General features: G+C 46.4%; 1 protein-coding gene and 1 long non-coding RNA gene across 4 annotated transcripts in view; one reads left to right on the forward strand and one right to left on the reverse strand.

Annotated features, from left to right (window-relative positions):
- Positions 1–25227, forward strand: part of LOC138964446 (uncharacterized) — a 69389-nt gene that overhangs the window by 18441 nt on the left and 25721 nt on the right. For all 3 annotated transcript variants that reach the window (XM_070336400.1, XM_070336401.1, XM_070336403.1), the window contains exons 14-24: positions 410–484; positions 709–861; positions 1604–1694; positions 2019–2127; positions 2575–2729; positions 3122–3172; positions 3590–3672; positions 3978–4055; positions 6835–6997; positions 20369–20616; positions 21079–21157. In XM_070336400.1, coding sequence (XP_070192501.1) covers positions 410–484; positions 709–861; positions 1604–1694; positions 2019–2127; positions 2575–2729; positions 3122–3172; positions 3590–3672; positions 3978–4055; positions 6835–6997; positions 20369–20616; positions 21079–21157 — 1285 coding nt within the window. The remainder of the gene's footprint in view (positions 1–409; positions 485–708; positions 862–1603; positions 1695–2018; positions 2128–2574; positions 2730–3121; positions 3173–3589; positions 3673–3977; positions 4056–6834; positions 6998–20368; positions 20617–21078; positions 21158–25227) is intronic.
- On the reverse strand, positions 4814–6186 carry LOC138964453 (uncharacterized). The gene is made up of 2 exons (XR_011455108.1): positions 5861–6186; positions 4814–5576 (listed from the first exon to the last, which is right to left on the reverse strand). It is a non-coding gene; the product is annotated as an uncharacterized lncRNA (long non-coding RNA).

Raw genomic sequence — 25227 nt, forward strand, 5'->3', positions numbered from 1 at the left:
TCCACTCATCAGAGGGGCCTCACATCGCAGGTACCACTGTAGATTAAGTATGCAGCAAAGTCGTGCACAAAATTAAAGGATTGACACTTACCTGTGGTATCTGTGTTTTTATGTTTGTATATCTGTTTAATGAAAGTAGACTTGGGGCCGGTATGCAGGAGTTGAGGTTAGAGACTTTGATAAACTGTATCCTCAATAAAACTTATCCCAGACTGAAAGTCTCTAAATTTGACTCATGCATGCCAGCCCTGGGAGTGTTATCAGCATGGAGTTACATTTATCTGCAACAGCTGAGACAGGTATGAAAGTACAGTTGTGCATGTATTTATGCAGAGAACTTTACTTTTGGTAGCAGTCAAAACAGTAGTGAGTTCAAGGATAACACCTGTGTTCTTTTTTCAACTTTTAGGATGGCCGTGTGCTGTTCATGGATCCTGTGGTCAAAGGTCAAAAGTTCATGGAGTTCAAAGTGTCAAAGGACCCTGTGAGTTTTTTCTTTATATTGCATTTGTCTCTGTGTGAATGTGTGTGTGTCTGTCTATCTATCTTGTCTGTTGTGTGCATGTGTGGGTTTTTCTGTGTGTAAATCAGGGGAGGTTATGCTCAGAAAATCTGAAAAAGTGATGTCTTAAATAGGGGCTGGGGTCATAAAACAGGGGTTCCACAGCATCTAGTATTTAACTGCTATTGTTGCTTTTTCCGTTGTAGGTTGTGGGAATTCATCATGATGTGGATCACCAGTGTCTGGTGACGATGACCAAGGTCACGCAGTTGATCTTGGTCCAGTTTTGGAGTCTTCCTGACCTTGACCTGCAGCATGAGGTCTTCTGTCCCCCTGACCTCTCCGGCTTTTCTCGCATTGTGAGTTACTCAAACTTTTTTTGTAGATAAGAGTATTCTCAATTGATAGAGCTAAACATATATGCTTTTAATTTCCACAATACAAAGTTTACCACTTTTAGATTCAACCATTCACAGTTTACAGAATGAAGATGTCTCATTTAACATCATGTGTGTTTTGATTTACATTATTTCCACAGTAGACATTTTATGATATGCCCTTTGAAAGAAGGTTTTATTATAGACAATACATGGCTACTGCTCTTTTCGTCTGAGACTAAGAATGTCTTTTTGAGAAATAAATCTAGTGTTTGACATCATAGTGTCACTATTAATGCAAGGTGTCTTAAATATGATTGCAATCAGCCCTCTTTTTTGTCTTTATATCACACCAGCAGTGTTGTTTTCAGACTCAAATTCAAAATGTGTATCGGATTCAAAATAATAATGTATCTGTCAAAAAGTCCTGGCCGCACTAGTTGTTGTGTCAAAAGACATCTCATGTTTCAAAGCTATCGGACAGTCTACCGGCCTGGGGTCACAACAATGCGTCAAATCAAAAAAATTTCTAAAAACAACATGACTGTGTGTGAGATAAACAAGGTTGAAAAACAAAAGAAATCGGTACTCACTAACACGAGGACAGCGTTAGGGTTAGGGTTAAGAAAAAAGTATGCGTAAATGACCGAAGATCGAAGCCTTGGAACAACTGCACCAGAGTTGCTGGTTTGAAATGGTTGTGTCTATGTATGTCCCTTGACAGGGCTATACCTGTGTGACGGCCCATGAGAGTGGCTATGTGCTCTTCCATACCCTGGAGCTGGCCAATGACCCAGGATTTCACAAAGGCAGAAGTAAGTCGCATTTTCTTCATCTATTACCTACTATATATTTCTGCCTGTTGTTCTGGCTATGCCTTTTTGTGATCTTTCAATCGGTAAAAGAACTATTCGATACATGTATTTTGAAGCAGTCTGCAAGCTTCTTGTGTGTGTGTGTGTGTGTGTGTGGTACTAGGATTCTATTGAGCTGCTTGAAGTTTTTTGCTGACTAATTGGTACCATTTGGTCAGTTGAGAATAAACTAATTGTCGCACACCTGTGTGTGTATATGTGTGTATGTGTGTGCATGCTTGTATGCATGCATGTGTGTCTGTATACATGTGTTTGTGTGTGCAGTAATGCCGGAGGTGGAAGATGTTGTGGATCAGAACCATCACCCAGAACACATGGCCCCTGTCATCAATGTGGATGTTTGTGTCTCCATGAAAATATTCTGCACATGCAGGTTGGTTCTCATTATACGTTTACCACGTTGAATATCAGCATCAATTAATATTTAAACAAGAAACAAGACTTTCTGTCTTAAAATGACAGCTGATCATAAATTTCCAGAAAAAAATTAATGATAACAAGCCACCTTTCTTTTGACAGATACTGGCAATCTGTGGATTAATGTGAAAACACACATACTTTACCCTATTGTCATTATGATGTTGGATCCAATTCAGGTAAGAGGAAAAAAGCAAGTGACAAGAGTAGGAAAAAAATACACTTTCATCAAATCATTTACGTTAATTATAATGGAGTGCTGTGCGTATGTGTGCGCGTACGTGAGTGTTTGTGCATGCGTGAGTGTGTGTATATGCATGTGTGTGTGTGCATGTGCGTGACACATACAGCCTTACTGCACACAAGTTCTGCAGTGCATGATCTCACATTTGTTTCTCAACAGCAATGACGGTGCTATCAAGATCTGGGAGGAGGATGGAGCACTACTGACAGAAATCATGTTGGATGAAACTCTGAGCGCTGCCTGCTTCCTCAACAAGTCTGCAGACATGATCATTGCTTTCCAGAAACACATTTTCTTCATTCATCACACCAAAGGTAGTACAGTAAAAGTTCTTAAGAACTCCACAAATCTGAGAAAATAGGGCCTCAAAAAGGAGGGCGTCTTAAAATGGAGGTAAACTTACAGGGGTTATGAACAAAATAGGAGAGAAAAAAAAATCTTAAAGGGAGGGAGTCTTACATAGAAGGGTCTTAAAAGGGGGTTCTACTGTATAATTTTACCTCAGTTTTTGAGTGAATGTGACTGTGTGTATCCATGTTAAGAGTTGGAATAAGAAAAGTGTAAGAAGTGTACTTTTTAAAACTCATCTGTGAATCTTAATTATAGCGCATTGCAAATAAAATCTTCACCAGGCACACGGGAAGTAGAGTTTGTTTAACTGTTCCCAAAGAGCTGTCTGTACCCACTTTTGTTCTGTTTATTTCAGTTTGTCCCCATTTGGAACCAATCGAGCCAGAAGATCTGACCTTTGACAAAGGTAGATATTAAATTGCCAATTTGTTACAAATGTAATTATTTATGACTTTATGTAGTATGAGTTATGATTATCCATGGCACATACGCATTGTCATTGTACGACATATGTTACTTTTCATGGTTTTATGTAATTTTCTTTTTGCAAACTAAATTTTATTGAACTTTTGGTTATGTCGAAGACATTTTTAATTTCAAAACATTAACACACTAGTACTTCCAGATTCATGCACCGACACTGCAATAGCCCGCTCGCAATGAACTTTGGAATTATTTCACCGGGAGTTCACAGTCAGCAGATATGACTGTGATTAGTAGTAATCATTACACTGCAAGAAGGTTTTCTCTAGGGTATATAGATTTAGTTTTTTGCTTTTTGATTGCAGAGTTAATTATATCAGATTTGTTTTGTTTTGTACAGAGTCCTATGTTTACGAGGATCCAGCGGTGGCGTATGAGGGTTTTGTGGAAGATCCTGACCCGATCGACTTGGAGACCTACCTCGTGAGTTCTTGATTATTGACTCATAGTAACATGAACACTTTCTACATGTAGCATTTTCTGAAACCAGGCTTATAATGTGCTGTGCTTTTTGTTGGACTTCTGTGTGCAAATTTTTGATTTTTTTTGTCATATCTAAAATGAAGAACAAAAATAATATGAATAATGGTATATGCAGTGTTAACCTTGTCTTTTCAGACTGCGAGTATTACAGTTTCAGTCAATTTTAGATAAGGTTGGTATGGCTTGTGATTTATCTGAAGGCGTCAGAAGGCATTATAAATAGTGTTAATATTTTATTTCAACAGGTGCCATATGAAATAGAATTCTCCAAAGACTTTTTGGAGGGTAAAGTGAACTTAGAACCATCAAAAGAAGAAACTGTGGTAAGCATTCATTCTTTCCATCTATCTTTTTTTTTTATTCTTTGTGTCTAGTTTTGTAACATGTTTTTCTTCCTCAGAAAGAATGCTGTTTCTCTAAGTAGCAAATTAATTATTTCTCAAACTGAAGGCAAAAATGAGCGTGTCTCAGTATATATTTAAAATCAATTATACAGTCAAACCTTCCCTTGCGACCACCTCTCAAAAGCGACCACCTGTCCAAAAGGACCACTCTGAAGGATCCCAGTAGAGTTTTCTTCTATATACTTCATTTTTCCATCACGACCACCTGTCTGTAAAACGGCACGGTTGGTAATTTATAGCAGATTGATCAATGCATGGCAGTGATGTTTGAAGTCTTCAAAACTTTACCTCAGACATTTCTCATACAGTGAATAATTCACATTGCCATAATTATTATTATGGTAATTTTTGACTCACATGCGAAGCAAAAGTGAGTCTATGTACTCACCCGAGTCGTCCGTCCGTCCGTCCGTCCGTCCGTCCGGACGTCCGTCCGTCCGTCCGTCCGAAAAACTTTAACGTTGGATATTTCTTGGACACTATTCAGTCTATCAGTACCAAATTTGGCAAGATGGTGTATGATGACAAGGCCCCAAAAAATATATATAGCATCTTGACCTTGCTTCAAGGTCAAGGTCGCAGGGGCCATAAATGTTGTCTAAAAAACAGCTATTTTTCACATTTTTCCCATTTTCTCTGAAGTTTTTGAGATTCAATACCTCACCTATATATGATATTGTTACGGCTGGAATTTACGTGTGTATGTCTGTATGTATGTATATCTACTCCTATCAGAAATTGTGCGTGCTACTCTCTGTTTACTATATAACTGTTCTTCACACACACACACAACACTCCAACCAGGCACAAAGACAAGAACACAGTATAGCCCTTTGCCCCTGCACCTCTATTGAAATAATTAATACAACATAAACATATTATTTCCCATTCATCCTACAAATCACTCTCACTCAACAAGGAGGTGCTATTTCTGTTAACATACAGAAAACTAGCTGCACAGAAATACAAACATGTTACTTTCTAATGCAGTCTATAATTCACGCGCACACACGTAGAACACTTCAAGCTTTGTTCTGTGAGAGCCCTGTCTGTCTCACTATACACGAAGTCATTGTCTCAAGCAATACTTCTGTCAATATTCACTTCTGTTACACACAGATGACAAAAACCACGACGCTCGACGTCTCGTGGTTGTTCACTTGGGAAACGTATCTCCGTACAGCTATCACGCTGGTTAATTTCTCCCAGTCGTACTCACATATTCAGTGGCACGCACTGCTCCACCCCACCCACACAAACTGTCTTCGTGTGGTGGAATGGGGACGGGGTTCCCGTTTTACAGCGCTTCACGCTGTCTCCCCTCCTGCGCTCCCCACAGCTCACGGCTCGGGCGTAAGGGCAGAACCTCCCGTCTCGTTCCCCAACTTCCGCGACCCCTCTCGGCCCGGGATACTTCCGCGACCCACTCGGCCCGGGATGCTAAAATACACAAGTTTAAACTACCATAAGTCTCCATACTTGAATAAACTTTTATGACATTCTTTATCACTACCGTCAACTAACTTATGCGGTTACAGTATATACACCCGCTTACTCATAAGCGACTTCATTTCCGAAAAACATGTAAACATTCCCTTTTCAACAATGGCTGACATCAACGCACGCTTTTCAGCCAATTCATACATGACTCTCCCGGTCATTTCTCAAGTCAATATTTCCGAGCAAAATAATATCTCCGAGCAAAATATCAATTCAATAAATACCTGTAAACACAGCAGTTGAATCCACCGATTCAATACCGCGGCACGAGTCTAACCGACCTCCCAGCGCCCGGTGAGAAACTTTGCTAACAGGAGACACTTCTTCTCCTGTCGGTAGTCTCTAAAGTTCTGCTCGTGAAATGTCTATACAACGCCACCTCAGCCAATACTCCTCTCTGATTGGTCACATCCCACACGTGACAATACTGCATTGCGTCAACGACATTTCACCGTGCGGTGTCTACTCAAAGTTCGTGGCCCATGAAATTTTGTACACCTGAGTCACATAACTCCAATATACATCTATGTGCAAATCCGTTTGTCACAGATATATAGGGCAAAGTAAGCCCCATCTTTTGATACCAGTTTGGTTTACCTTGCTTCAAGGTCAAGGTCACAGGAGCTCTTCAAAGTTGGATTGTATACATATTTTGAAGTGACCTTGACCCTGAACTATGGAAGATAACTGTTTCAAACTTAAAAATTATGTGGGGCACATGTTATGCTTTCATCATGAGACACATTTGGTCACATATGATCAAGGTCAAGGTCACTTTGACCCTTATGAAATGTGACCAAAATAAGGTAGTGAACCACTAAAAGTGACCATATCTCATGGTAGAAAGAGCCAATAAGCACCATTGTACTTCCTATGTCTTGAATTAACAGCTTTGTGTTGCATGACCTTGGATGACCTTGACCTTGGGTCAAGGTCACATGTATTTTGGTAGGAAAAATGTGTAAAGCAGTTCTTAGTGTATGATGTCATTGCTAGGTTTAGTTATTTGACCTTGACCCTGAAGGTCAAGGTCATGTCAAGGTCAAGCATGTGAGTCGTATGGGCTTTGCCCTTCTTGTTCTTCAGTTCTCATGAACAATTGCATACCTCTCAAAAGTCTATTTGCCTGAGCTTCTGTTCCAAGAGTTTTTTGTTCTGTCATTTTTGTTTCTATTTTGGAGTTCTATTTTTGTATTAGGAGTCAGATGAGGAGGACAAATTATCGTTTGCACCGACAGAGATTTATGATTCACGACCCTCCACTCCTGGTAGCCTGTCTGCAGTGGATTTGACCTTGAGGTCAGAGGTTACCAAGTATGACCTTCTGCAGCAGATGAAGTCAACGCTTCAAACTTTGATAGGTAAGACATGGGTAGCTGCTTATCAAGTTCTATGAATGTTCGAAATGCCTTGAAATTGTCAGCATCAAAAACAGCTGCAGAAGTTTTTTAGCTGGCCAATGCGATGAGTGTAAAACTTCATAGGTCCTGTGCTATCATTGTAATATGCATAGTTGAATTACATATATCCCAAGTTTAATTCACCATTTTGTATGTGTCGGAATGGGACAAAAATCATCAGATTTACTACATGCCTAAAAAAAATATTCCCTCTTTCAGCCCCTCTCCCTTTTTCTCATTTTTCCATCATGCATTGGAATGAGTCTTGCACTTGTATTGTGCATTGGAATGAGGATTGCACTCTTTGTGTGGTCTCACAACAATTAAATACCGTTGATATTCAACTTTTGTTGTCTCAGCTTACGAGGAGGAAAAGAAAAGACCATACACAGAAAAGAACCTGGAAACAACAGAGGGTACCTGTTTGTGTGTAACAGTGCTTTTGGCTGTAGGTTTCACTTGCCCATGTTAACTTTTGTGTTTGGTTGTTTTAAGTTGCATGAGTTCAATTTATTGAATCCAGTTTCGTGTTTGCATAACATTTTTTTTTTTATTAAATGGTTTTTCTTTAGATTAAATTATCTGTGAATGAAAACTCTCTTTTCTTTTTCCTACCATGCATGAATTTGTTTTATACTATTGACCTCTTTCAGTTGAACTTATTTCTGTGTTTTGTGATAGCAATCCATTTGGGTTGCATGCACATAATGTTCTTTAAGTGACTTTGTTGTGTGCATGATATGTTTTGTGTGCAGCACGTGTCCTTCCATTGTGGATGTTTTATGTAAAAGATAACAAAAAAAACTGATTACTAGACATAAACTTTCATTGCTGATATTTTTTCTTGGAGACCAACCCAGAGCAGAGTTACTAAAATCACGCTAGAAGAACATGTGTACGCAACATTAAATTACATATTCTTACTCCGAGTCACATATTAGCATTGACGCAGTCGAGATGCTAGGTAGACTGAAAAACGCTATCCCGTCTATAGTATAAGGGAAGCAACCCAAGCAAAAAAGTAGCAAGCTTGCTACCCTGGGTTGCATCCCGTAGCGTGCATCACGCCACAGATCTCGTACCCGATACGAGACACCCTTATTCGACATCTTTCAGCCAGAGAGACAGGTCGTGCTTGATTTCGCTCCTAGGCCGGTTTTGCTGTCTGCTTGACACCTACCGGCCTTGGCTCCCCGTCTGCTCATAGCTGTTTCTAGCGGTGAGATTGTTCCTTTTTGTTGTTGTTTGCATTGTTCATTCTGCTGAGAATTTTTCCGTCCGCGGACTTACGAATTTTGCTCAGTAGTTGTTGCTGTGGCCGCCATTTAATATCATATTCTTACTCCGAATCACATTAGCATTGAGTCACCTGAGATGCTTATCACTGAAAAACGCTTACCCGGCTAAAGAATTTAAAGGGAAGCAACCCCATCACCAAAACGAAAGTGAAAGTAGCTTTGGTAATGGGCCAGTACACCGGGAGTTACCTCCCATACGGGTGTATGCCACGTCACTTCCTCTAGGAACACGTGCCTATTATCATACGTCTTTTTCACCTCGGAGAGGACGGTTCACTTTTTGACGCTCTGTGGCTGACCTTGTGTGTTTGAGTGACACCCGCCGGCCACGTTACCCAGCTTGTCTGCTCGCCTTGCCTACAGTTTGGTGAGCTCGTTCCCGTTTGTTGTTGGTTGTTTGCGCTGTTTCGTTACTGTACGTTGTCCGTTTTTTACGGACTTGTGTGTCAGTGACTTGCGTGTTTCGCCATTTTGTTGTGTGAGTTAGTTAGCTAACTCGTGTGACTTTGCTAGTAGCTCTGCGTGCCCTCTTTCTGTTTGGGCAAGTGTAGCTTTAGTATTTTGTTGACGCGTAAGCGTGTGTGTTTACTGTGTTTTCAGTCGTTTTGACTTACGTTTCAGTAAATCTTTTTACTTTGCCACGTGTTGTTGACGTTTGTGTCAGTGTCTTGCGTGTCGCCATTTTGTTGTGTGAGTTAGTTTTCTAGCTCGTGTGACTTTGTTTGTAGCTCTCCGTGCCTCTGCTTGTGGGGCAAGTTTAGCTATAGTATTTTGTTAACGCATTAGTGCGTGTGTTTACTGAATTTTCCAGTCGTTTAGACTTATGTTTCAGTAAATTTTTTTCGCGTTGCCACGTGTTGTTGTCAACATGTCTGATTCAGACAAGCGCCGTGGCAAGTCGGACCCCAAGGGGAAAATTAAGGCTAAGTCTTCCTCTTCCAAAGCAACGTTACTTGTTACAGACCAAGAGCGTAACACTTTGTTGGCTGTACCAATTTCGGCGCCTAGCGCTGTTACTACTTCTGCTTCTTTTGCGGCGCCTAGCGCTACTGTTACTTCTGCACCTGTCTCTACATCGGAGACTTCGTCTTCTTTGTTAGCACCTGGACAAGGTGCGTTGGTTTCCTCTCTGTTAAAGTCACTGGTTCCAGAAATCCGCAGCTTGGTGCAGGCAGAATTTCAGCGTTCCGTCGCCAGCAGTTCGGCGTTTCCGGCATCTGGCAGTGACGTCCGGGCATTGGCTTCCGTGTCTTTGTCCTCCACTTCCGGCTTGGAGCAGCGTCCTCCCTCTTCAGCGTCGGTTGGTAAGCAGAGCTGGTCCGATAGCCCTCGTGAGGCGCCTGGACGTTCTCCTTCGGGGGACAGCTCTTTCGCATCGGGTCACGACCGATACCTTGCTGATCTTTCATTTCCGGCGATAACCTACGAGGCCCCGGACTTGTTCGAACAGCGGCGGCAGTCGGTTTCGACTGCCGCATTTCCGGCACTTGCCGGAAGTGATGATCCGTCCGCTCCGGCACGCTACGGCGGTCGCGGCAGGATGGAGTATTCACTGACTTCCGGTCCTTCCGGATCGCGAAGTCAACCAGTGCAGTCTTCACTTCCGCATTTTGCGGTTCCGTTGACTACACTTCCGGTTTCGGCCGGAAACGCTTCTTCCTCTTCTGGTGGTTCCTTCCGGATACCAGATAGTGGATTACAGCGTGCGCCTTCCGGCTTTCAAGCGCCTAGGCTTGAGCAGGCATCACTCCACTCAGTCGGGGGAGTGACGTCAGCTCATCCAGCTCCGGTTTTTGCGGATGGTCGTCCTGCTTACCCTTTACCTTCACAGGGTTTTGGGCGGCAGGATGACGTTAGTGCTCAGGCTTTTCCGGTTTCCGGTTTGCCAGGGCATGCTTCTGCTTCCGGAACTGGTGACTTCGGTCATGGTTCCACGTGTGACTATTCTGATGCTCCATCAGTGGTCAGCGAGGAGTCGCGGGGCGTGTTTCCGTCGAAGCTCAAGTCTGTTCTTGACGTCGCGGCGGAAGTAACGTCTCGTTATTTTCCTGAAGGGGTGGTGGCTGCGGACTCTTCCGCATCATTCGTTCCTTCTGCCATGGCGGACTTCCGGCCGGCACAGGAGGATGTTTCTTCCTTCCGGTTCGCCGAGTCTCCGTCAGTGGCTTACCAACTTTCGCATTCACTGGTTCGTCCAGCACATGCGGGGAGTGGTATTCGGCCAGTGCCTGTTCCGTTACTGCTTCCTTTTGGTCCAGTTCCGGAATCAGCTCAGCAGTGGGTGGCTTCAGCTGCCCAAGCCTCTTCCTTCGTGCCTACGGCCAATAGGAAGCTTGGCATGCCCAATCAGAGCCAGAATTGGCTGGCGTCTTTTGCACTCCCTAGGGCTACCCTTCCGGTTTCCCGGGAATTGCTGCCTCTTCTGACTAAACCGATCAAGCGTGATTCGGTTTTGCCGGTTTCCGAGGCTTCCCTCCTCTCTGCTGAGGAGGTTGGACGTCGGCAGATCGAACTGTCCTCCATTGCGGAGACTCTCGTTCGGGCTCTGTCTCGGGCATTGACCGATTCGCTAGTTCCTTTCACTCTCAGTGAAGAACAGAATGCGGACGATGTCTCTGCGCTTTTGACCGCATTGGCCAAGGTCAATGAGGAACAATTGCGTCTTTCCTCCCTGCAGTACACCCAAGCGGTACTCTGCAGGAGGGATCTCTTCCTCTCGCAGTCCCAATTCACGGAGCTGGCTACTAGGGAGACCTTGAGAGTCTCCCCGGTCTCAGAGGAGTCTCTCTTCTGTCCGCTGGCACTGGATGCCAGACAGAAGGAGATTCAGTCAAACAAGGACAGTCAGTTCCTTGACTACACTCTGAAGGGGGTGAAACAGTCTCAGCCTTCTAAACAGAAGCAGGCTCAGACATCGTCTAACCCCAAGCCAGCTCAGAAGCGGCAGGCTTCGCCGGCCGCTCGTGGTGGGAAGAAGAGGACGGCATCGGGGAGGGGGCGTGGCGGCTCTGGAAGTAAGCCACACCCCCAATGAAGCGCTCCCGATCTCACCTCCCTCCCGCCCTCCACCTTGGTGATGGCGGGAGGCCCCTCCCGGGCACTTTCTCGTTGGATGTCGGTAGTAGACAGCCAATGGATTGTGGGAGTGGTGAGTTCGGGCTTCCGTCTACTCTGGCGGGAGGAAAAGGCGCCTCTTACCCGAGTGCCTCCGCGGTTCAAGCCCCCCTTCTCGCAGGAAGCACGTTCCGTCTTGCAGTCGGAAATTGCCTCCCTGGAGCAGAAGGGCGCGGTGGAGAGAGTTCGGGTCCACAGCTCCCTGGGATTTTACGGGCGTCTGGTCGCTGTTCCCAAAGCATCAGGAGGATGGCGTCCCGTGTTGGATTTATCTCTCCTCAATACTTTCTTGAGGGAGATAAAATTCAAGATGGAGACGCCAGCCTCTGTCCGAGACTCTCTCCGCCCAGGAGACTGGGTGACCTCGATCGATCTCACGGACGCATACTTTCACATTCTTATGCATCCGACCGACCAGAAATGGCTTCGTTTCCGGTGGGGAGATCAGATCTACCAGTTTCGCGCACTCCCTTTCGGGCTGTCTCTCGCACTGTGGATTTTTACCATGGTGGTGAGACAGGTCTGTGCACTGGTGAGGTCCCAGGGTATCCGTCTGCGGGCTTATCTGGACGACTGGCTCATCATGAACCAGTCCCAGAGCGGCTGTTCGCAGGATACCCTGACGGTTCTTCGAGAATCCAACTGGTTGGGGTTCTCGATCAACCGGGTAAAGTCGGAGCTGACCCCGTCACAGACATTCACTTATCTGGGGATGTCTTTCGACACGGTCGCTTGGACTGTCCAGCCTTCTCAGAGAAGGGTGGACAAGCTCCAAGCTCAGATTCGCTCCACTTTACCTCTCCTGATGGCTTCCATCCGCTCGCTCGCCTCCATCTTGGGGCAGATGGAGTCTATGGCTCTTCTGGTTTCACTGGGCCGGGTCCACAAATGTCCGCTTCAGTTCGCGCTGAAGCCGTTTGTGGACTCTCCTCTGGTGGACTGGGACGCCCTCATCCCTTTGCAGGGATGGTTCCAGTCTGCGACCCTTCCGTGGTTGCACACGGAGTGGGTCTGCAGAGGTGTTCCGATCGTCGTGCCCCTCCCCGACCTGGACCTCTTTACAGATGCGTCCAGGGAGGGTTGGGGGGCACATACAGATCTTCAGACTCCTCCCTTTCCGTTACTCAGCCGAGTAATCCGGAAAGCGGAGATGGAGGAGCCGGCCCTTCTTCTTCTGGTCGCTCCTCTGTGGCCGTCGCAGGTCTGGTTTCCAGATCTTCTTCGGCTTGCCCAAGGGCCCCCCATTCCTCTCGCACTCGTGCGAGGGGAACTAGTGCAGCCCCGAACAGGCATTCCACACGAGGAGCCCAGTCTTCTGAAGCTTCACGTGTGGAAGTTGTTCGGGACTCGCTGAAGCGCTCTGGGGCGTCGTCTTTGACTCTGGACTTGGTGGCTCGCTCGCATAGAGCGTCCACCTCTTCAGTTTATGCTTCCCACTGGAAGGCATGGACTGCCTGGTGTTCAGCTAGAGGGGTGAGTTCGGTGGCTCCGCGCTCTATTCAGGTCGCTAACCACCTCTCTTTCATGTCTTCACAGGGCGCCTCAGTCTCCTCGTTGAGGGTCCGGCGCTCCGCTATCTCGGCGACTCTTCAGCAGATTGGTCGTTCTGTTCGAGTCGGGGGCGTTATAGCTGCAGTCATTAAAGGGGCTGCTCTTAAGGAAGCTAAAGCTCGTTTGCCCGCTCCCAAGTGGGACTTGTTTTTAATCCTGGAATTCCTTCGTTCTGCGGATTTTGAGCCTTTAAGCGAGGCCAGTCTGTTCAATGTCACTCGCAAAGCGCTGTTTCTCCTTTTGTTGGCTACGGCCCGACGGGGTAGCGAGGTCCACGCCCTGTCGGGTCAGCCTGGAGATATCTCCTTTGAGCCGGACGGTTCCGCATCTTTGCGTTTCCGGCCTGATTTCCTGGCCAAGAATCAGTCTCCGGGGCAGGCCTCTCCGCTGGTTAGAGTTAAGGCTCTGACCAGCGCGTTGGCCCCGGGTGACCCCGATTCGGTCAATTGCCCTGTGAGGGCACTTCGTCTGTACTTAGCCCGGACTCAGCCGATTCGGTCTAGTTCTCAGAAGTTGTTGTTTATCTCTCTCCTTACTAGGCGCGAGAAAAATTTGTCGAAGGTAACGTTGGCCCGGTGGGTGTCCTCGCTCATCAAGCAGGCTTATGAGTGGAGGCGCACAAAGAGGGGGGGGGGTTATGCCCTCCTTGCCACTTGACTCGGCCCGAGCCCATGAGACGAGGGCGTGGGCATCCTCTCTGGCAGTTCTGCGCTCCAGACGTCTAGAGGAGGTGCTGACAACTGCGTATTGGCGTTCCGAAGATGTTTTCATAAACTTTTATCTTCGGGACGTCACAGCTCTTCGACAGGATGGCTCCAGAGGCCTTCCAGCGCTCATAGCAGCAGGCCAGTTCCTGTCCAGAACTTGATGGTGAGTTTTGATTCATTTCTAGCCCACCGCCTTGTTGATGTTATCTGCTAATGTGATTCGGAGTAAGAATATGATATTAAATGGAAAATTTCCTAAATAAATTATCATTTAATTAATATACTTACCCGAATCACATACTGTATTCCCTCCCACCTGCCCCGCTTATGGTTTTAAGATTTTTTAAAGCCGTATGATAATAGGCACGTGTTCCTAGAGGAAGTGACGTGGCATACACCCGTATGGGAGGTAACTCCCGGTGTACTGGCCCATTACCAAAGCTACTTTCACTTTCGTTTTGGTGATGGGGTTGCTTCCCTTTAAATTCTTTAGCCGGGTAAGCGTTTTTCAGTGATAAGCATCTCAGGTGACTCAATGCTAATGTGATTCGGGTAAGTATATTAATTAAATGATAATTTATTTAGGAAATTTTCCATTTTGGTCGCCATTTTTCGCTTACACGTGGTGTTTTTTGCTGGTTAGTTTGGGTCCGTGCTACGGACTTTGAGCGTTTACCAGTAGCATTGGTAGCTGCTTGTAGCTGGTACGTTAGTGCTAGTTTATTCTGCTGAAGTTTTACGTCCTAGAGACTTGTGTATTTTCAGTAGTTTGTTTTTCTCGTGTGACAGCATGTCTGATAGTGAGAAAAGCGAGCGGCTAAGGCCGAGGTTAGGGGCAAAGGCCCTGTTATACCTAAGTCCTCGGCTTCCACCTCTTCTGCTAGGAACCCCACGGTTCACGTTTCTGACCCGAAGACTAACTTCGTTTTTTCCTGTGCCTATTTAGGCTCCGGAGAAAACTTCGTCTGGCTCGCGGGCGGCGGGTGTGGCCGCTACCACGGCCGTTTCTACCCCTGTACCTGCGCCGGAGGCTGGCGCTCTTGTTGCTAGCCTTTTGTCTTCTTTGATTCCAGAAATTCGGACGCTTGTTCGAACAGTAATGTCGCGGACGGACCCTGTTTCCAGCTCTGCCTCCCTCCCGGGGGGTGCGACCCTCGGTCGTTGGCTTCCTTTGTTCCTGATCACCTGTCCAGCCTGCTGGCTTCTGTGATGGCTCTGGAGTCCGTGCACAGGGAGGCGTTTCTCTTCTCGGCCGGCGCTCGGTGGCTTCCGCATGCGGGAGTGCACCTGAGCAGGTCCCTTTGGGGGATACGGTCGATACAAGGTATGTGCTCGCAGCAGCCGTACGCGGCAGCTGCACTTCCGGTTCCCGGAAGTAGTGGTTCACTGGTTGCGGACAGACCATGGTCCCCTCCGGTTCGAGCTGCGCTTTACGTAAGCAGTCGTTCGCGGCAGCTTCCTTCCGGCTCCGGCCGGAAGTGGTGGTTCACTGGTTGCGGACAGACCATGGTCCCCTCCGGTTCGAGCTGCTCTTTACGTAAGCAGTCGTTCGCGGCAGCTTCCTTCCGGCTCCGGCCGGAAGTGGTGGTTCACTGGTTGCGGACAGACCATGGTCCCATCCGGTTCGAGCTGCGCTTTACGTAAGCAGCCGTTCGCGGCAGCTTCGCTTCCGGCTCCGGCCGGAAGTGTTGGTTCACTGGTTTGCGGACAGCTCATGGTCCCTTCCGGTTAGAGCCTTGCCCTGCTACAGCAGCCGTTTCCGGCAGCTGCTCTTCCTGCCTGGGCAGGAAATGTAGGTCAAACGGGTCGTGCACAGTCATCTGTCACTTCCGGTTCCGGCCTAGGGCTTCCGGGTTGTGGCTTGCAGACTCCTCAGCACCAGCTATGGCATAGTTCTGCTGTTGCGTCTGCACTCCCTGCTCCTCCCGGCTTTTCCGGTTCGGTTCCCGCTGCTTCCGTTGTGTCGCCGGTGAATTTCGAATACGGTGGTTCTCCTGGGCATACAGGCTTTTTGCCTCTGTTGGGACAGCAGCAGCCACCCACTTCGGTGGTGGCCGCTAGCTCCTCTCTTCAGCTGCCTTCGGTTGTTGGTGACTCTCATCTTCCTCTTAGTCAGGGGTGCGAGTTTCATCGATGGCCAACAGGATGGGCGTTCGGCTTACGGCCTTCCCTCGCAGCGTCATTTGTCGGGTTCTTTTGGCTATGAGCCGTCCCCTTCAGGTGGCGTTTCGGACTTCGGGTCAGTGTGCGAGGAGTAGCTGCCTTCGGCAGCTCTGGCCAGCTTCCGAATTTACGTCAGCAGTCGTTCGCGGCAGCCGCTTCCAGCTCCGGCCGGAAGTAGAGGTTCACTTGCTAGTGCACAGACTACTGTCACGTCTGGTTCGAGCCTTGTCCTATGACAGCGGTCGCCCGCGACAGCTGTTCTTCCGGTTCCGACCGGAAGTGTAGGTTCACTGGTTAGTGCACAGGCTACTGTCACGTCCGGTTCGAGCCTTGCCTTACGTCGGCAGTCGTACGCGACAGCGGCACTTCCGGTTCACGGAAGTAGTGCCTCGTTGGAAGGTGGACAAATAATGATCCCATCCTGCTTGAGCTGCGCTATACGTAAGCAGTCGTTCGCGACAGCTTCTCTTCCGGCTCCGGCTGGAAATGTTAGTTCATCGGTGTGTGGGCAGCCCATGGCCCTTTCCGGTTTGAGCTTTGCCCTTTGCACGGCAGCCATTTCCGGCAGCTTCGCTTCCGGCCTTGGCAGGAGGGTAGGTCAAGCGGGTAGTGCACAGGTTACTGTCACTCCCGGTTCTGGCCTACGGCCTACCTTTGGGTTCCGAGCTTCAGCTCGTAGGTGGCTCAGCACCAGCTTTGGCATAGCGCTGCTGTTGCTGCCGCACTTCCGGCTCCTCCCGGATTTTCCGGTTCAGTTCCCGCTGCTTCCGTTTGGTCGCCGGTGAATTTCGAACAAGGCTTGCCCTATGGGCATACAAGCTTCTTGCCTCTGTTGGGACAGCAGCATCCACACACTCCGGTGGTGGCCGCTAGCTCCTCTCTCCCACTTTCCTTGGTTTTTGATTCCTCTCATCCTCCCCTCAGTTAGGGAATGAGCACAATTGATTGCCAACAGGAAGGACTTCGGTTGGCAAAGAGGAAGCAGCTACTTCTGGTTTGAAGAATCGCCCTTTGTAGCTTTTCGCCTTTTTGCCTTTTCGCCGAGCCCCCCTCTTCGACAGGGGGTGGCCTCCGGCGTCGGTTTCGTTGCTGGTTCCTCAGGGTTCAGCTTCGGAGCCGGCATCGGAATGCCTTGCCGCTCCTGCGCAGGCTTCCTCCTTCGTGCCCTTAGCGGACCAGAGGAAGTTGCCTTGGCCAGGGTCGTCTCGTAGCCGCCTGTTGGCCTTTCCCCGTCCGCGTGCACCGTTTCCGGTCACGCCGGATCTTCTTTCGCTTCTTACGAAGCCGTTGAGGAAGGATTCGGTTCTGCCGCTCTATGGGCAGAATCTCCTATTCTCTGAGGAAGGGGGCTGACAACTTTTGGAACTCAGTTCCATTTCCGAGACTCTCCTGCGGGCGCTTTCTCGCGCTCTGGCAGATTCCTTGGCGCCCTTTCCCCTTAGTAAAGGGCAGGACGCGGAGGAAGTGTCTCACTCCTCTCCACACTTACAAGGGTGAACGAGGCACAGATGAGGCTGTCCTCTCTGCACTATTTCCATGCGGTCTCGTGCGGAAGGGACTTGTTTCTTGCCCACTCCCGGTTTTCTGAGGAGTCGACAAGGAACATTCTCAGTTCGTCATCCTTGGTGGACGGTCTCTCTCCGGCAGCCTGGCCTCTCATGCCAGAAGCAGGGGATTGAGACCAACAGAGAACAGCGGTTCCCTTCTTTTGAGCTTCAATTTGAAAGCAGCGAAAGCAGGCCGCTCATAAGCAGGCTATACCTAAGCGGACTCAGCCTAAGCGGCCTACGTCCTCAGCTCAGGTGAGATTGTTTCTTTCACAGCCGTCATAGGTACGCTGGGTTTTTGAAACAACAGCCGGCCTTAGGGCTTCGGGGTTTTAACCTCGGCGGGAGCAACAGCCATTTCATCCGTTGGAGGTGGTGGTTGTTGCTTTCCTTGTGCTTGTGGCTTCGGGCTTCGACATTCTTTCTCTTTCCCAGCGTAGGGTTGCTGAGAGGTCGATTTCCGTTTAAAGAGGGGGTTTCTGCCTTTGGGCTTCCCCGTTTTCTCTTGCCACGAGCTTCTGGACTCGGTCCAGGTTTGTCTTTCTCCGAGTCTGACTTTGTCTTTCTCTAGCGATCAGACGCGTTCTGGTGTTTCGTCCAAACTTAAGGTTCACTTGAGTTGGCCTCGGAAGTAACATTCAGATTTTCCTGAGGGTGCATTGTCTGGGCATTGCACGTTTGAGAAGTCATTCTTGGCTTGTCACTTTTTCTCAGGTTTTTTGGCTACTCCTCCCCTTTTTGGGCAGAGGTCTAGCTAATGTTCCAGTTTTCTCGGTGCTGGCCTCTAGGCCAGCATCTTTTTCGGCGGCTGAAACTTTTGGTTTCTTACTGTGCCTGTGTACTTTGAGTACTTTGGTGCAATGGCCGGCCTACGGGCAGCAAGGCTCTCGGCCTTAGCCTGTGTTATAGTCTCCTGCCTGTTGTGTTGCGACTTTGGCAATTGGTTCTTGTGACTGCGGATTTCGTCTCTTCCTCTTCTCCATCATGCTTGCATGATGTGAGTTGGGACGATTTCTGCTGGGTTGGGCTTCCGGCCTGGTCACCCCTTTTTCACTTGCAACTATGACTATTACTGAGAACTCTGGTCTCGGGAGGCTGACGGCTGGTTCGCTTCACGGTTTTCCGTCTTTCTTACCAGCTTTGTCCTTTCTGTTTCGGGTTTTTTGATTCATTTTCAATTACCTACAAGCAGTCTGCTCTGCGATCACGCTGGCTTTTGTCATTTTGTTTCCGGTCTCCGGTCACATTAGGATTTGGCCACTGCGGGTCCGCATTTGCGGTGCTTATGCACTACCTTAGGTCGCTTCGTCCCCTTTTTTACCCCTCTCTCTGCTTTCGCAGGGATGGGCAGGGGACGACCGGTGACCGTCTCCCTTGAGTTTTGCTCATTGAGTTGGACCCTGGTACTTGATACTCAGGCGTCTCTCTCTCTTTCCGGTTTGGAGTTTGGTCACTCTTCCGGAGCTGACTGTTCTCTCAACGGCCTTTTGGGCCTCACTCCATCCCAAAGTTTTCTTACTTTGGCATGGTTGCCTTATGGTCTCCGTGAGGGTCGGTCCTTTTCAGGGCTTAGCCGGCAACCTTACGCACGGATCTTTTTCCAGGCCATTAGCATTTCCTTCCATTTAAGGGGGGGGGGGGGGGGCAGCTTGTCCTTCCCTCTACTTGGTCGGGTTTATCCAAGACTGGGGTCCTTTTCCGGACTGTTTTACGGTTCAGAAGATTGGAAGAAGTGCTGGGCACAGCTTACTGGCTCTCTGAGGTCGTCTTTCGCATTTCTTGCCTGAGAGACATCTCGGCTGTCAATCAGGGTGGTTCTCGGTCCGTTTCTGTCCTTTGGCAGTGCGCCAGTTCCTGGCAAGGGTTTAGAGTGAGTCAGTGGTTGCTTTCTCACGGGATCCTTTCCTGACTTTTGGCAGTGGGCCAGTTTCTTGGCAAGGGATTTTCTTGCCCTCCGCCTTGTCATAGCTTATGCTATCTTTCCCTCGGCTCGGCCCGAGCTCATTTCCAGGGCCTGGGCCTCCTCCTTGGCCTTTTTGGCCTATGGGGTTTGGATGATGTCCTGCGCACAGCTTCTGGCGCTAGGATTTTGTCTTATCAGGTTCTGCAGACATCGCTGCCCTCTGTCAGGATGGGTCTCGGCCTATTCCTTCCTTGGCGGCAGCTGGCTTTTGTCTCTCCAGAACTTTAGAGTGAGTTTGAACTTTTTGATCTTACCCACCACCTTGTTGGAGTTATCTGCTAATATGTGACTCGGAGTAAGAATATGTAATTTAATCGAAAATTTTTAATTAAATTTTCATTTGATTAATATACTTACCCGAGTCACATAGGTAATTCCCTCCCACCTTCCCCGCTTTTAGTTTCTTTGTATTCTAGAAGTCGAATGAGGGTGTCTCGTATCGGGTACGAGATCTGTGGCGTGATGCACGCTACGGGAGGCAACCCAGGGTAGCAAGCTTGCTACTTTTTTGCTTGGGTTGCTTCCCTTATACTATAGACGGGATAGCGTTTTTCAGTCTACCTAGCATCTCGACTGCGTCAATGCTAATATGTGACTCGGGTAAGTATATTAATCAAATGAAAATTTAATTAAAAATTTTCGAATTTAGTGTACATATTGCACAGGGGGAAAATGTGGAAAAGTTTAACCAGGTTTTACAGGAATTATTAAAAAGATTGTTGAAAATCATTTATTTTACTCTAACTTTACTTTTTTTTTTTTGAAATAGTAAATTGGTGGCATAAGTTTCTGTGGTCAAGAGCATAAAGAATGGTATGTTACAAAATATCGAATGAGATTAGAAGAAGACCAAATATTCACACTTACTTCTCTCTTATACTAGCTTCACCCTAACTATTTGCATATTTCTTGTAACAAGCTTCGAAACAGTAATGATACGATCAGCATGAGATGGTAACATGTATACATTATCTCTATTCATATTTCAGAAAAGCAGAAGAAGAAAACACGCAGGAAAGGTGTAACTACTCAGAAGGACGGCGTATTCATGACTCAGGGAGATGAAGCGGAAGATTTGCAGATGCTGAAAGGAGAAGCAGGCGGTGGAATTGGACGAGCGTTTGAGGGTGGAAAACTCCAGAGGCGTTTTGAGTTTCCAACATTCGATGGATCTCCCGGACCCACCCCTACCATCACCCCTTCTTCCAGCCCTGAGCCTCTGTCTGAGGAGTCTGAGGTAACCTGTTCTTTTTAAGCCCGCCACAAATCTGAGAAAATCAGGCCTTAAAAGGAGAGAGTCCAAAAATGTGGGTAAATTTACAGATGTTATGAACAAAGAATCTGAAAAAGTATGGTCTTAAAAGGGGGGTTTCACTGTATTAGGGGAAGGGTGGGGGAAGAGGATTAAATGTGCATGTGAGAGAGAGAGAGAGTGTGTCTGCCTGTCGATCTGCATGTGTGTGCAAATGTATGTGCTTTGGAGGTCAAGTTTGTCAACAAAAAGTAGTAAAAGTGTGAAACAGAATACGATTGTAGTATGTAAACACGTACTTATCGAAGTGTGAAATTGAATACTGCGTTAAAGTTGCTGTGTGTGGTTTAACTTAGTAAATTGCAGTGGACATGACTATAACATCTCTTCACAGAAGACTTCCTTGTCTACAACGGCAGTATACCTAATTGGTAGCCTTAATTGCAGGAAGAAGAAAGTGACATTGAGGAACAGATCAAGGACAAACTTCCACCCAAGAAGATTCCGGATATGCAGCTGGTGGCAGGTAGGCATTAAAAAAAAGAGATGCAACAACTGGAAGGAATTGGTCGGAGGGTTGGTGTGCATGTGAATGTATACGAATATGAATTTGAACGTTTATTTGCTATATGTGACCCTCCACCACGGAATGAGTCGCATGTCACCTTTGCATGATTTTCATATTTTTACATTTTCCTAAAGAGTTTTTTATGCTCTATCCAGTGGTGAAAAACCGTTTTAGAAAAGAGCGAAAACTGTTTAGTTATAAGCCTGTGACTAAGGTGACCCTCACACTGTTACCAGACACTCCCCGGACTTATATTAAGCCTAGCGCAGAACCGCGCGAGGTGACATGCGACTCATTTCGTGGTGGAGGGTCACATATGCCATCGGCCCATTGCATTGGGGATTTAGAGAATAACACGCGCAACAATTAATTATGGTGCAAAAAATGGGTGGAAAACCAAACCCCACCATATGTTCTACTTGGTCACATCCAAGTCAAAAGTATCTTTAATCTGAGACCAATGTCAATGTGATGGACCATAGTGCCGGATAACGACGCGGACCCAGTTCACCTGTATGTGTGTCTGTCATCTGTTTTTCTGTCTGTCTGTCTGACTGTCTGTCCGACTGTCTGTGTCTGTGTTTGCATTTGGGAGGTTAAAACACATAAATGCACTTGTGTGTAGAAAATTGGTGAGTCTGACAAGTGATGTTTAAGTCAACTAAGTTATTTTGTTTACAGATGAAATTGACCACATTTACTAATGTGTTATTCTGCATTATTGGCAGCAAGCCTGTGGTGTTTTGATACGGTAGTTGATGTAGTTACAATTTAATCTTCCACAGTACGATAAGACACTTGTGTTTTAAAAAGAACCACTGTGAGTTTTGAAATGATGTATGTATGTATGTATCCCATGACCTCCCTTCTTTGTCTCTGTTACTTCAGTATGGGTATATATGTTGTATTTTTATAGCTCAATAAATACATCATGGACTCAAAAAAATATATGATAGTGCAGATTCCGATTTGGGCGAAGAACTACTTTGCTCCCGACCTTTGACCTCGCGCCGAACAATGTGACACATTTGTATGAAGTTCCAAAATCGTATTGCATGGCTCAGAAAACCATATCAGTTGCACGCAAAAATGAATCTCAGAACTGATCTGATGTATGAGATGCAATAAGCAAACGTTTCTTTCATTATGAAAGCAATGCAGGTGGGAAAAAACGAACATTCAACTTACAAGATAACCAGATGCTAGCGAACCAAAACAAAAACACGAGTACCCTCCCCTTGCTTCGTTAGCAGACGACTTTTGAGAATCTGTCAGACCGTCCTTACCTGGCACGGTTGGGCTTCGCTATCATCAGCTGTTTCACGTGTTTTGCGAGCAAGTCTACTCTTTTGCCTGGCTCTGCAGTAAGTCCACATTGGCGATGAAGGTATCTAAGAACTTAACATGTGTGTATTTTTCCGTAATCCAGTCATATTCTTTCAAAATGCAATCAAGCGGCGGTGACAGACTTGGGTCCTGTTTTCCTCGCACCCATACCAGTTTAGGTTCATGCAAACACACTCGCAAAACAGTTTATCATGTAGATACATTTCAAATAGGGAGCAAATGGTTAAATCTACATATGTGTTCCCTAAAATTTGCTTCTCTGTCAATAAGACTAATTGTATAATAATGCGTTCGAAAAAAACAACGTGGAATCGATTCTGAATCGAGTCGAGTAAGCCAAATGGGGGCCAAACCGGTTTCCCCGTTCCGCCGACCTGAAACGCAAAAGAATTGTGCGCTTCAACTAAATGGATTTCTATAAGACTTCATTACTTTCTTGCAACTTATGAACCTTTACTTAAAGCTTTTAAACGGTCTGAAAGTAGTGTTACCGCGTACTTATAGATGCACTCATTCGTTTTATTTTTTCAGCGACGGTCACTTAGTTTAAGGTTGCAAAAAGGCCAAGTCTCGCTGAAAACACTGTTTCACACTCCACAGATCGCAACAGTGCCGCTAGTAGTCTACACTTTGTGTTTGATGGTAGAATGGGATATACAGATTACAACACTCGTGGTTTTTTATATGGCTTGTATTTCAGTCAAGACCCAGCGGGAATATCAATCGAGAGCCACTCGCCAAAGGCTCGTGTCTCCCGATGATATTCATCCGCTGGGTCTTGACTGAAATACAAGCCATATAAAAAACCACTCGTGTTGTAACCTATACGTATGGGGCGATTTATATAGCGCTTGACGTTCTCTAAGCGCATTACATATTAATTTCTGCCGTGTGAGATCGAATTTTTTACTCAATATATCACGCATTCACATCGGCCAGTAAATCTCAAGCCAATTAAGGCGAATATTTACTTTTCACGGCCTATTATTCCAAGTCACACGGGTATTTGGTGGACATTTGTATCTATGCCTATACAATTATGCCAGGAAAGACCCTTTTGTCAATCGTGGGATCTTTTAACGTGCACACCCCAATGTAGTGTACACGAAGGGACCTCGGTTTTTCATCTCATTTGAAAGACTAGCACTTGAACCCACCACCTAGGTTAGGAAAGGGGGGAGAAAATTGCTAACGCCCTGACCCAGGGTCGAACTCGCAACCTCTCGCTTCCGAGGCAAGTGCGTTTACCACTCGGCCACCCAAATGATGACTGCTTCTGATGGAGAAATAAAAGTGACAATTTACATTCATGTAATTTGTTTAATATTACACATGAGGTAAATATCATTGGTGCGATGTTTATAGAAATTATACCCATGTGTGTTATAACCTCTTTCTTTGCTTTCGAAAGTTGATTTCACTGACTTTTTCTCTGCTTGAATCTGTCTGCTTCTCTCAGAGGCATTAATGCAGAGAGAAAGAATCAGAAAAAAGAAAGAGAGGGAAGCAGCCGGTGAGGGTGTGTGGTAGTGCCAGGCACCTATTATATTAAAACTGCCATTTCATATGAGTAAACTGGTGCCAGAGAATGATAGAATATGAGGAGTTGCCTGGCTTTCTGTTTTCCTCTTAGATTTGCCTTTTGTAAGCTAGAAAGTCATATGATTCACTGTAGTCTGCTAGTTGTTTTCTTGGGTTGTACAGATTGCCAGAGCAGTTGATGCTATACTTAATATAGGGCATGTGTCTGTTTGTGTGTGTAGAGAGATACCGGGTAGATAGAAAGGGAGTTAGAAGAGGTTTGTGTGCATGTGTCTGCAAGTATGAATTCATGCACAGCTTCCCTGTGTGTGTGCATGGGTGTGTGTGTGTGTGTGTCAGTGTATGCATGTGTGTGTGCATAGGCAAAAGTGTGTGTGTGTTTGTCTCTCTGCCTGTCTGTCTGTTCTCTGTTTGCTTGATGGTCTTTCAAAGGAAGGTCAGAGTAGCAAAGCTGCTTTCATCAATTGTATTGCAAAAACGATTAAAGGCATACTAACGCACTCCCGTGTTTACAAAGTGTAGTTTGCCCACAATCGATGTCAAACGCACCATAAGACCATATAATGACGATACGTCACCATGCGCGGACCATAAATACATGCATTACAGCTTGTTCTAGCCTCTAAAAAAGTGAGGATGTCAACAAAGCCGCGGTGTTCTCTCCCTTGCATCAACGTTACATGTGTTGCCAAATCTATAAATAGGACGATCCAGATCAAAGTGAAAATTCAAATATCTCAACATTTAAGGGGTCCTAGACCACAATATTTTGCAGGGAACTTAATTTAGTCTGTCTCCAGCTGTTGGTAAAGCAATTAGCGTGTATAGTCATCGAGTACATATGGCTTTAAGTGTGCTCTGTTCATAATAAATTGACTTGGACAAAGTTGTTTGACTTTGATTCAGACACATGCCTAAAGGACTATACATTGAAAGCCAATGTTTGTGCTTTGAGCAAATGTTAGTTTGTTACTGAATGAAACTGAGGAGGTACAATTTTGCTAAATCATAAATACTCATTTATTTTCACCATAATTAAATGTAGCACACATTCATTAGAATGTTGTAATAAAGCTGCAGCACAGTTTAGAATGTTTGTTTACATCTGGTCTAATCCAATTAAGAGAGTGATTGTTTTG

The sequence above is a fragment of the Littorina saxatilis genome, linkage group LG4, assembly GCF_037325665.1.
Source record: "Littorina saxatilis isolate snail1 linkage group LG4, US_GU_Lsax_2.0, whole genome shotgun sequence".
NCBI lineage: Eukaryota > Metazoa > Mollusca > Gastropoda > Littorinimorpha > Littorinidae > Littorina > Littorina saxatilis.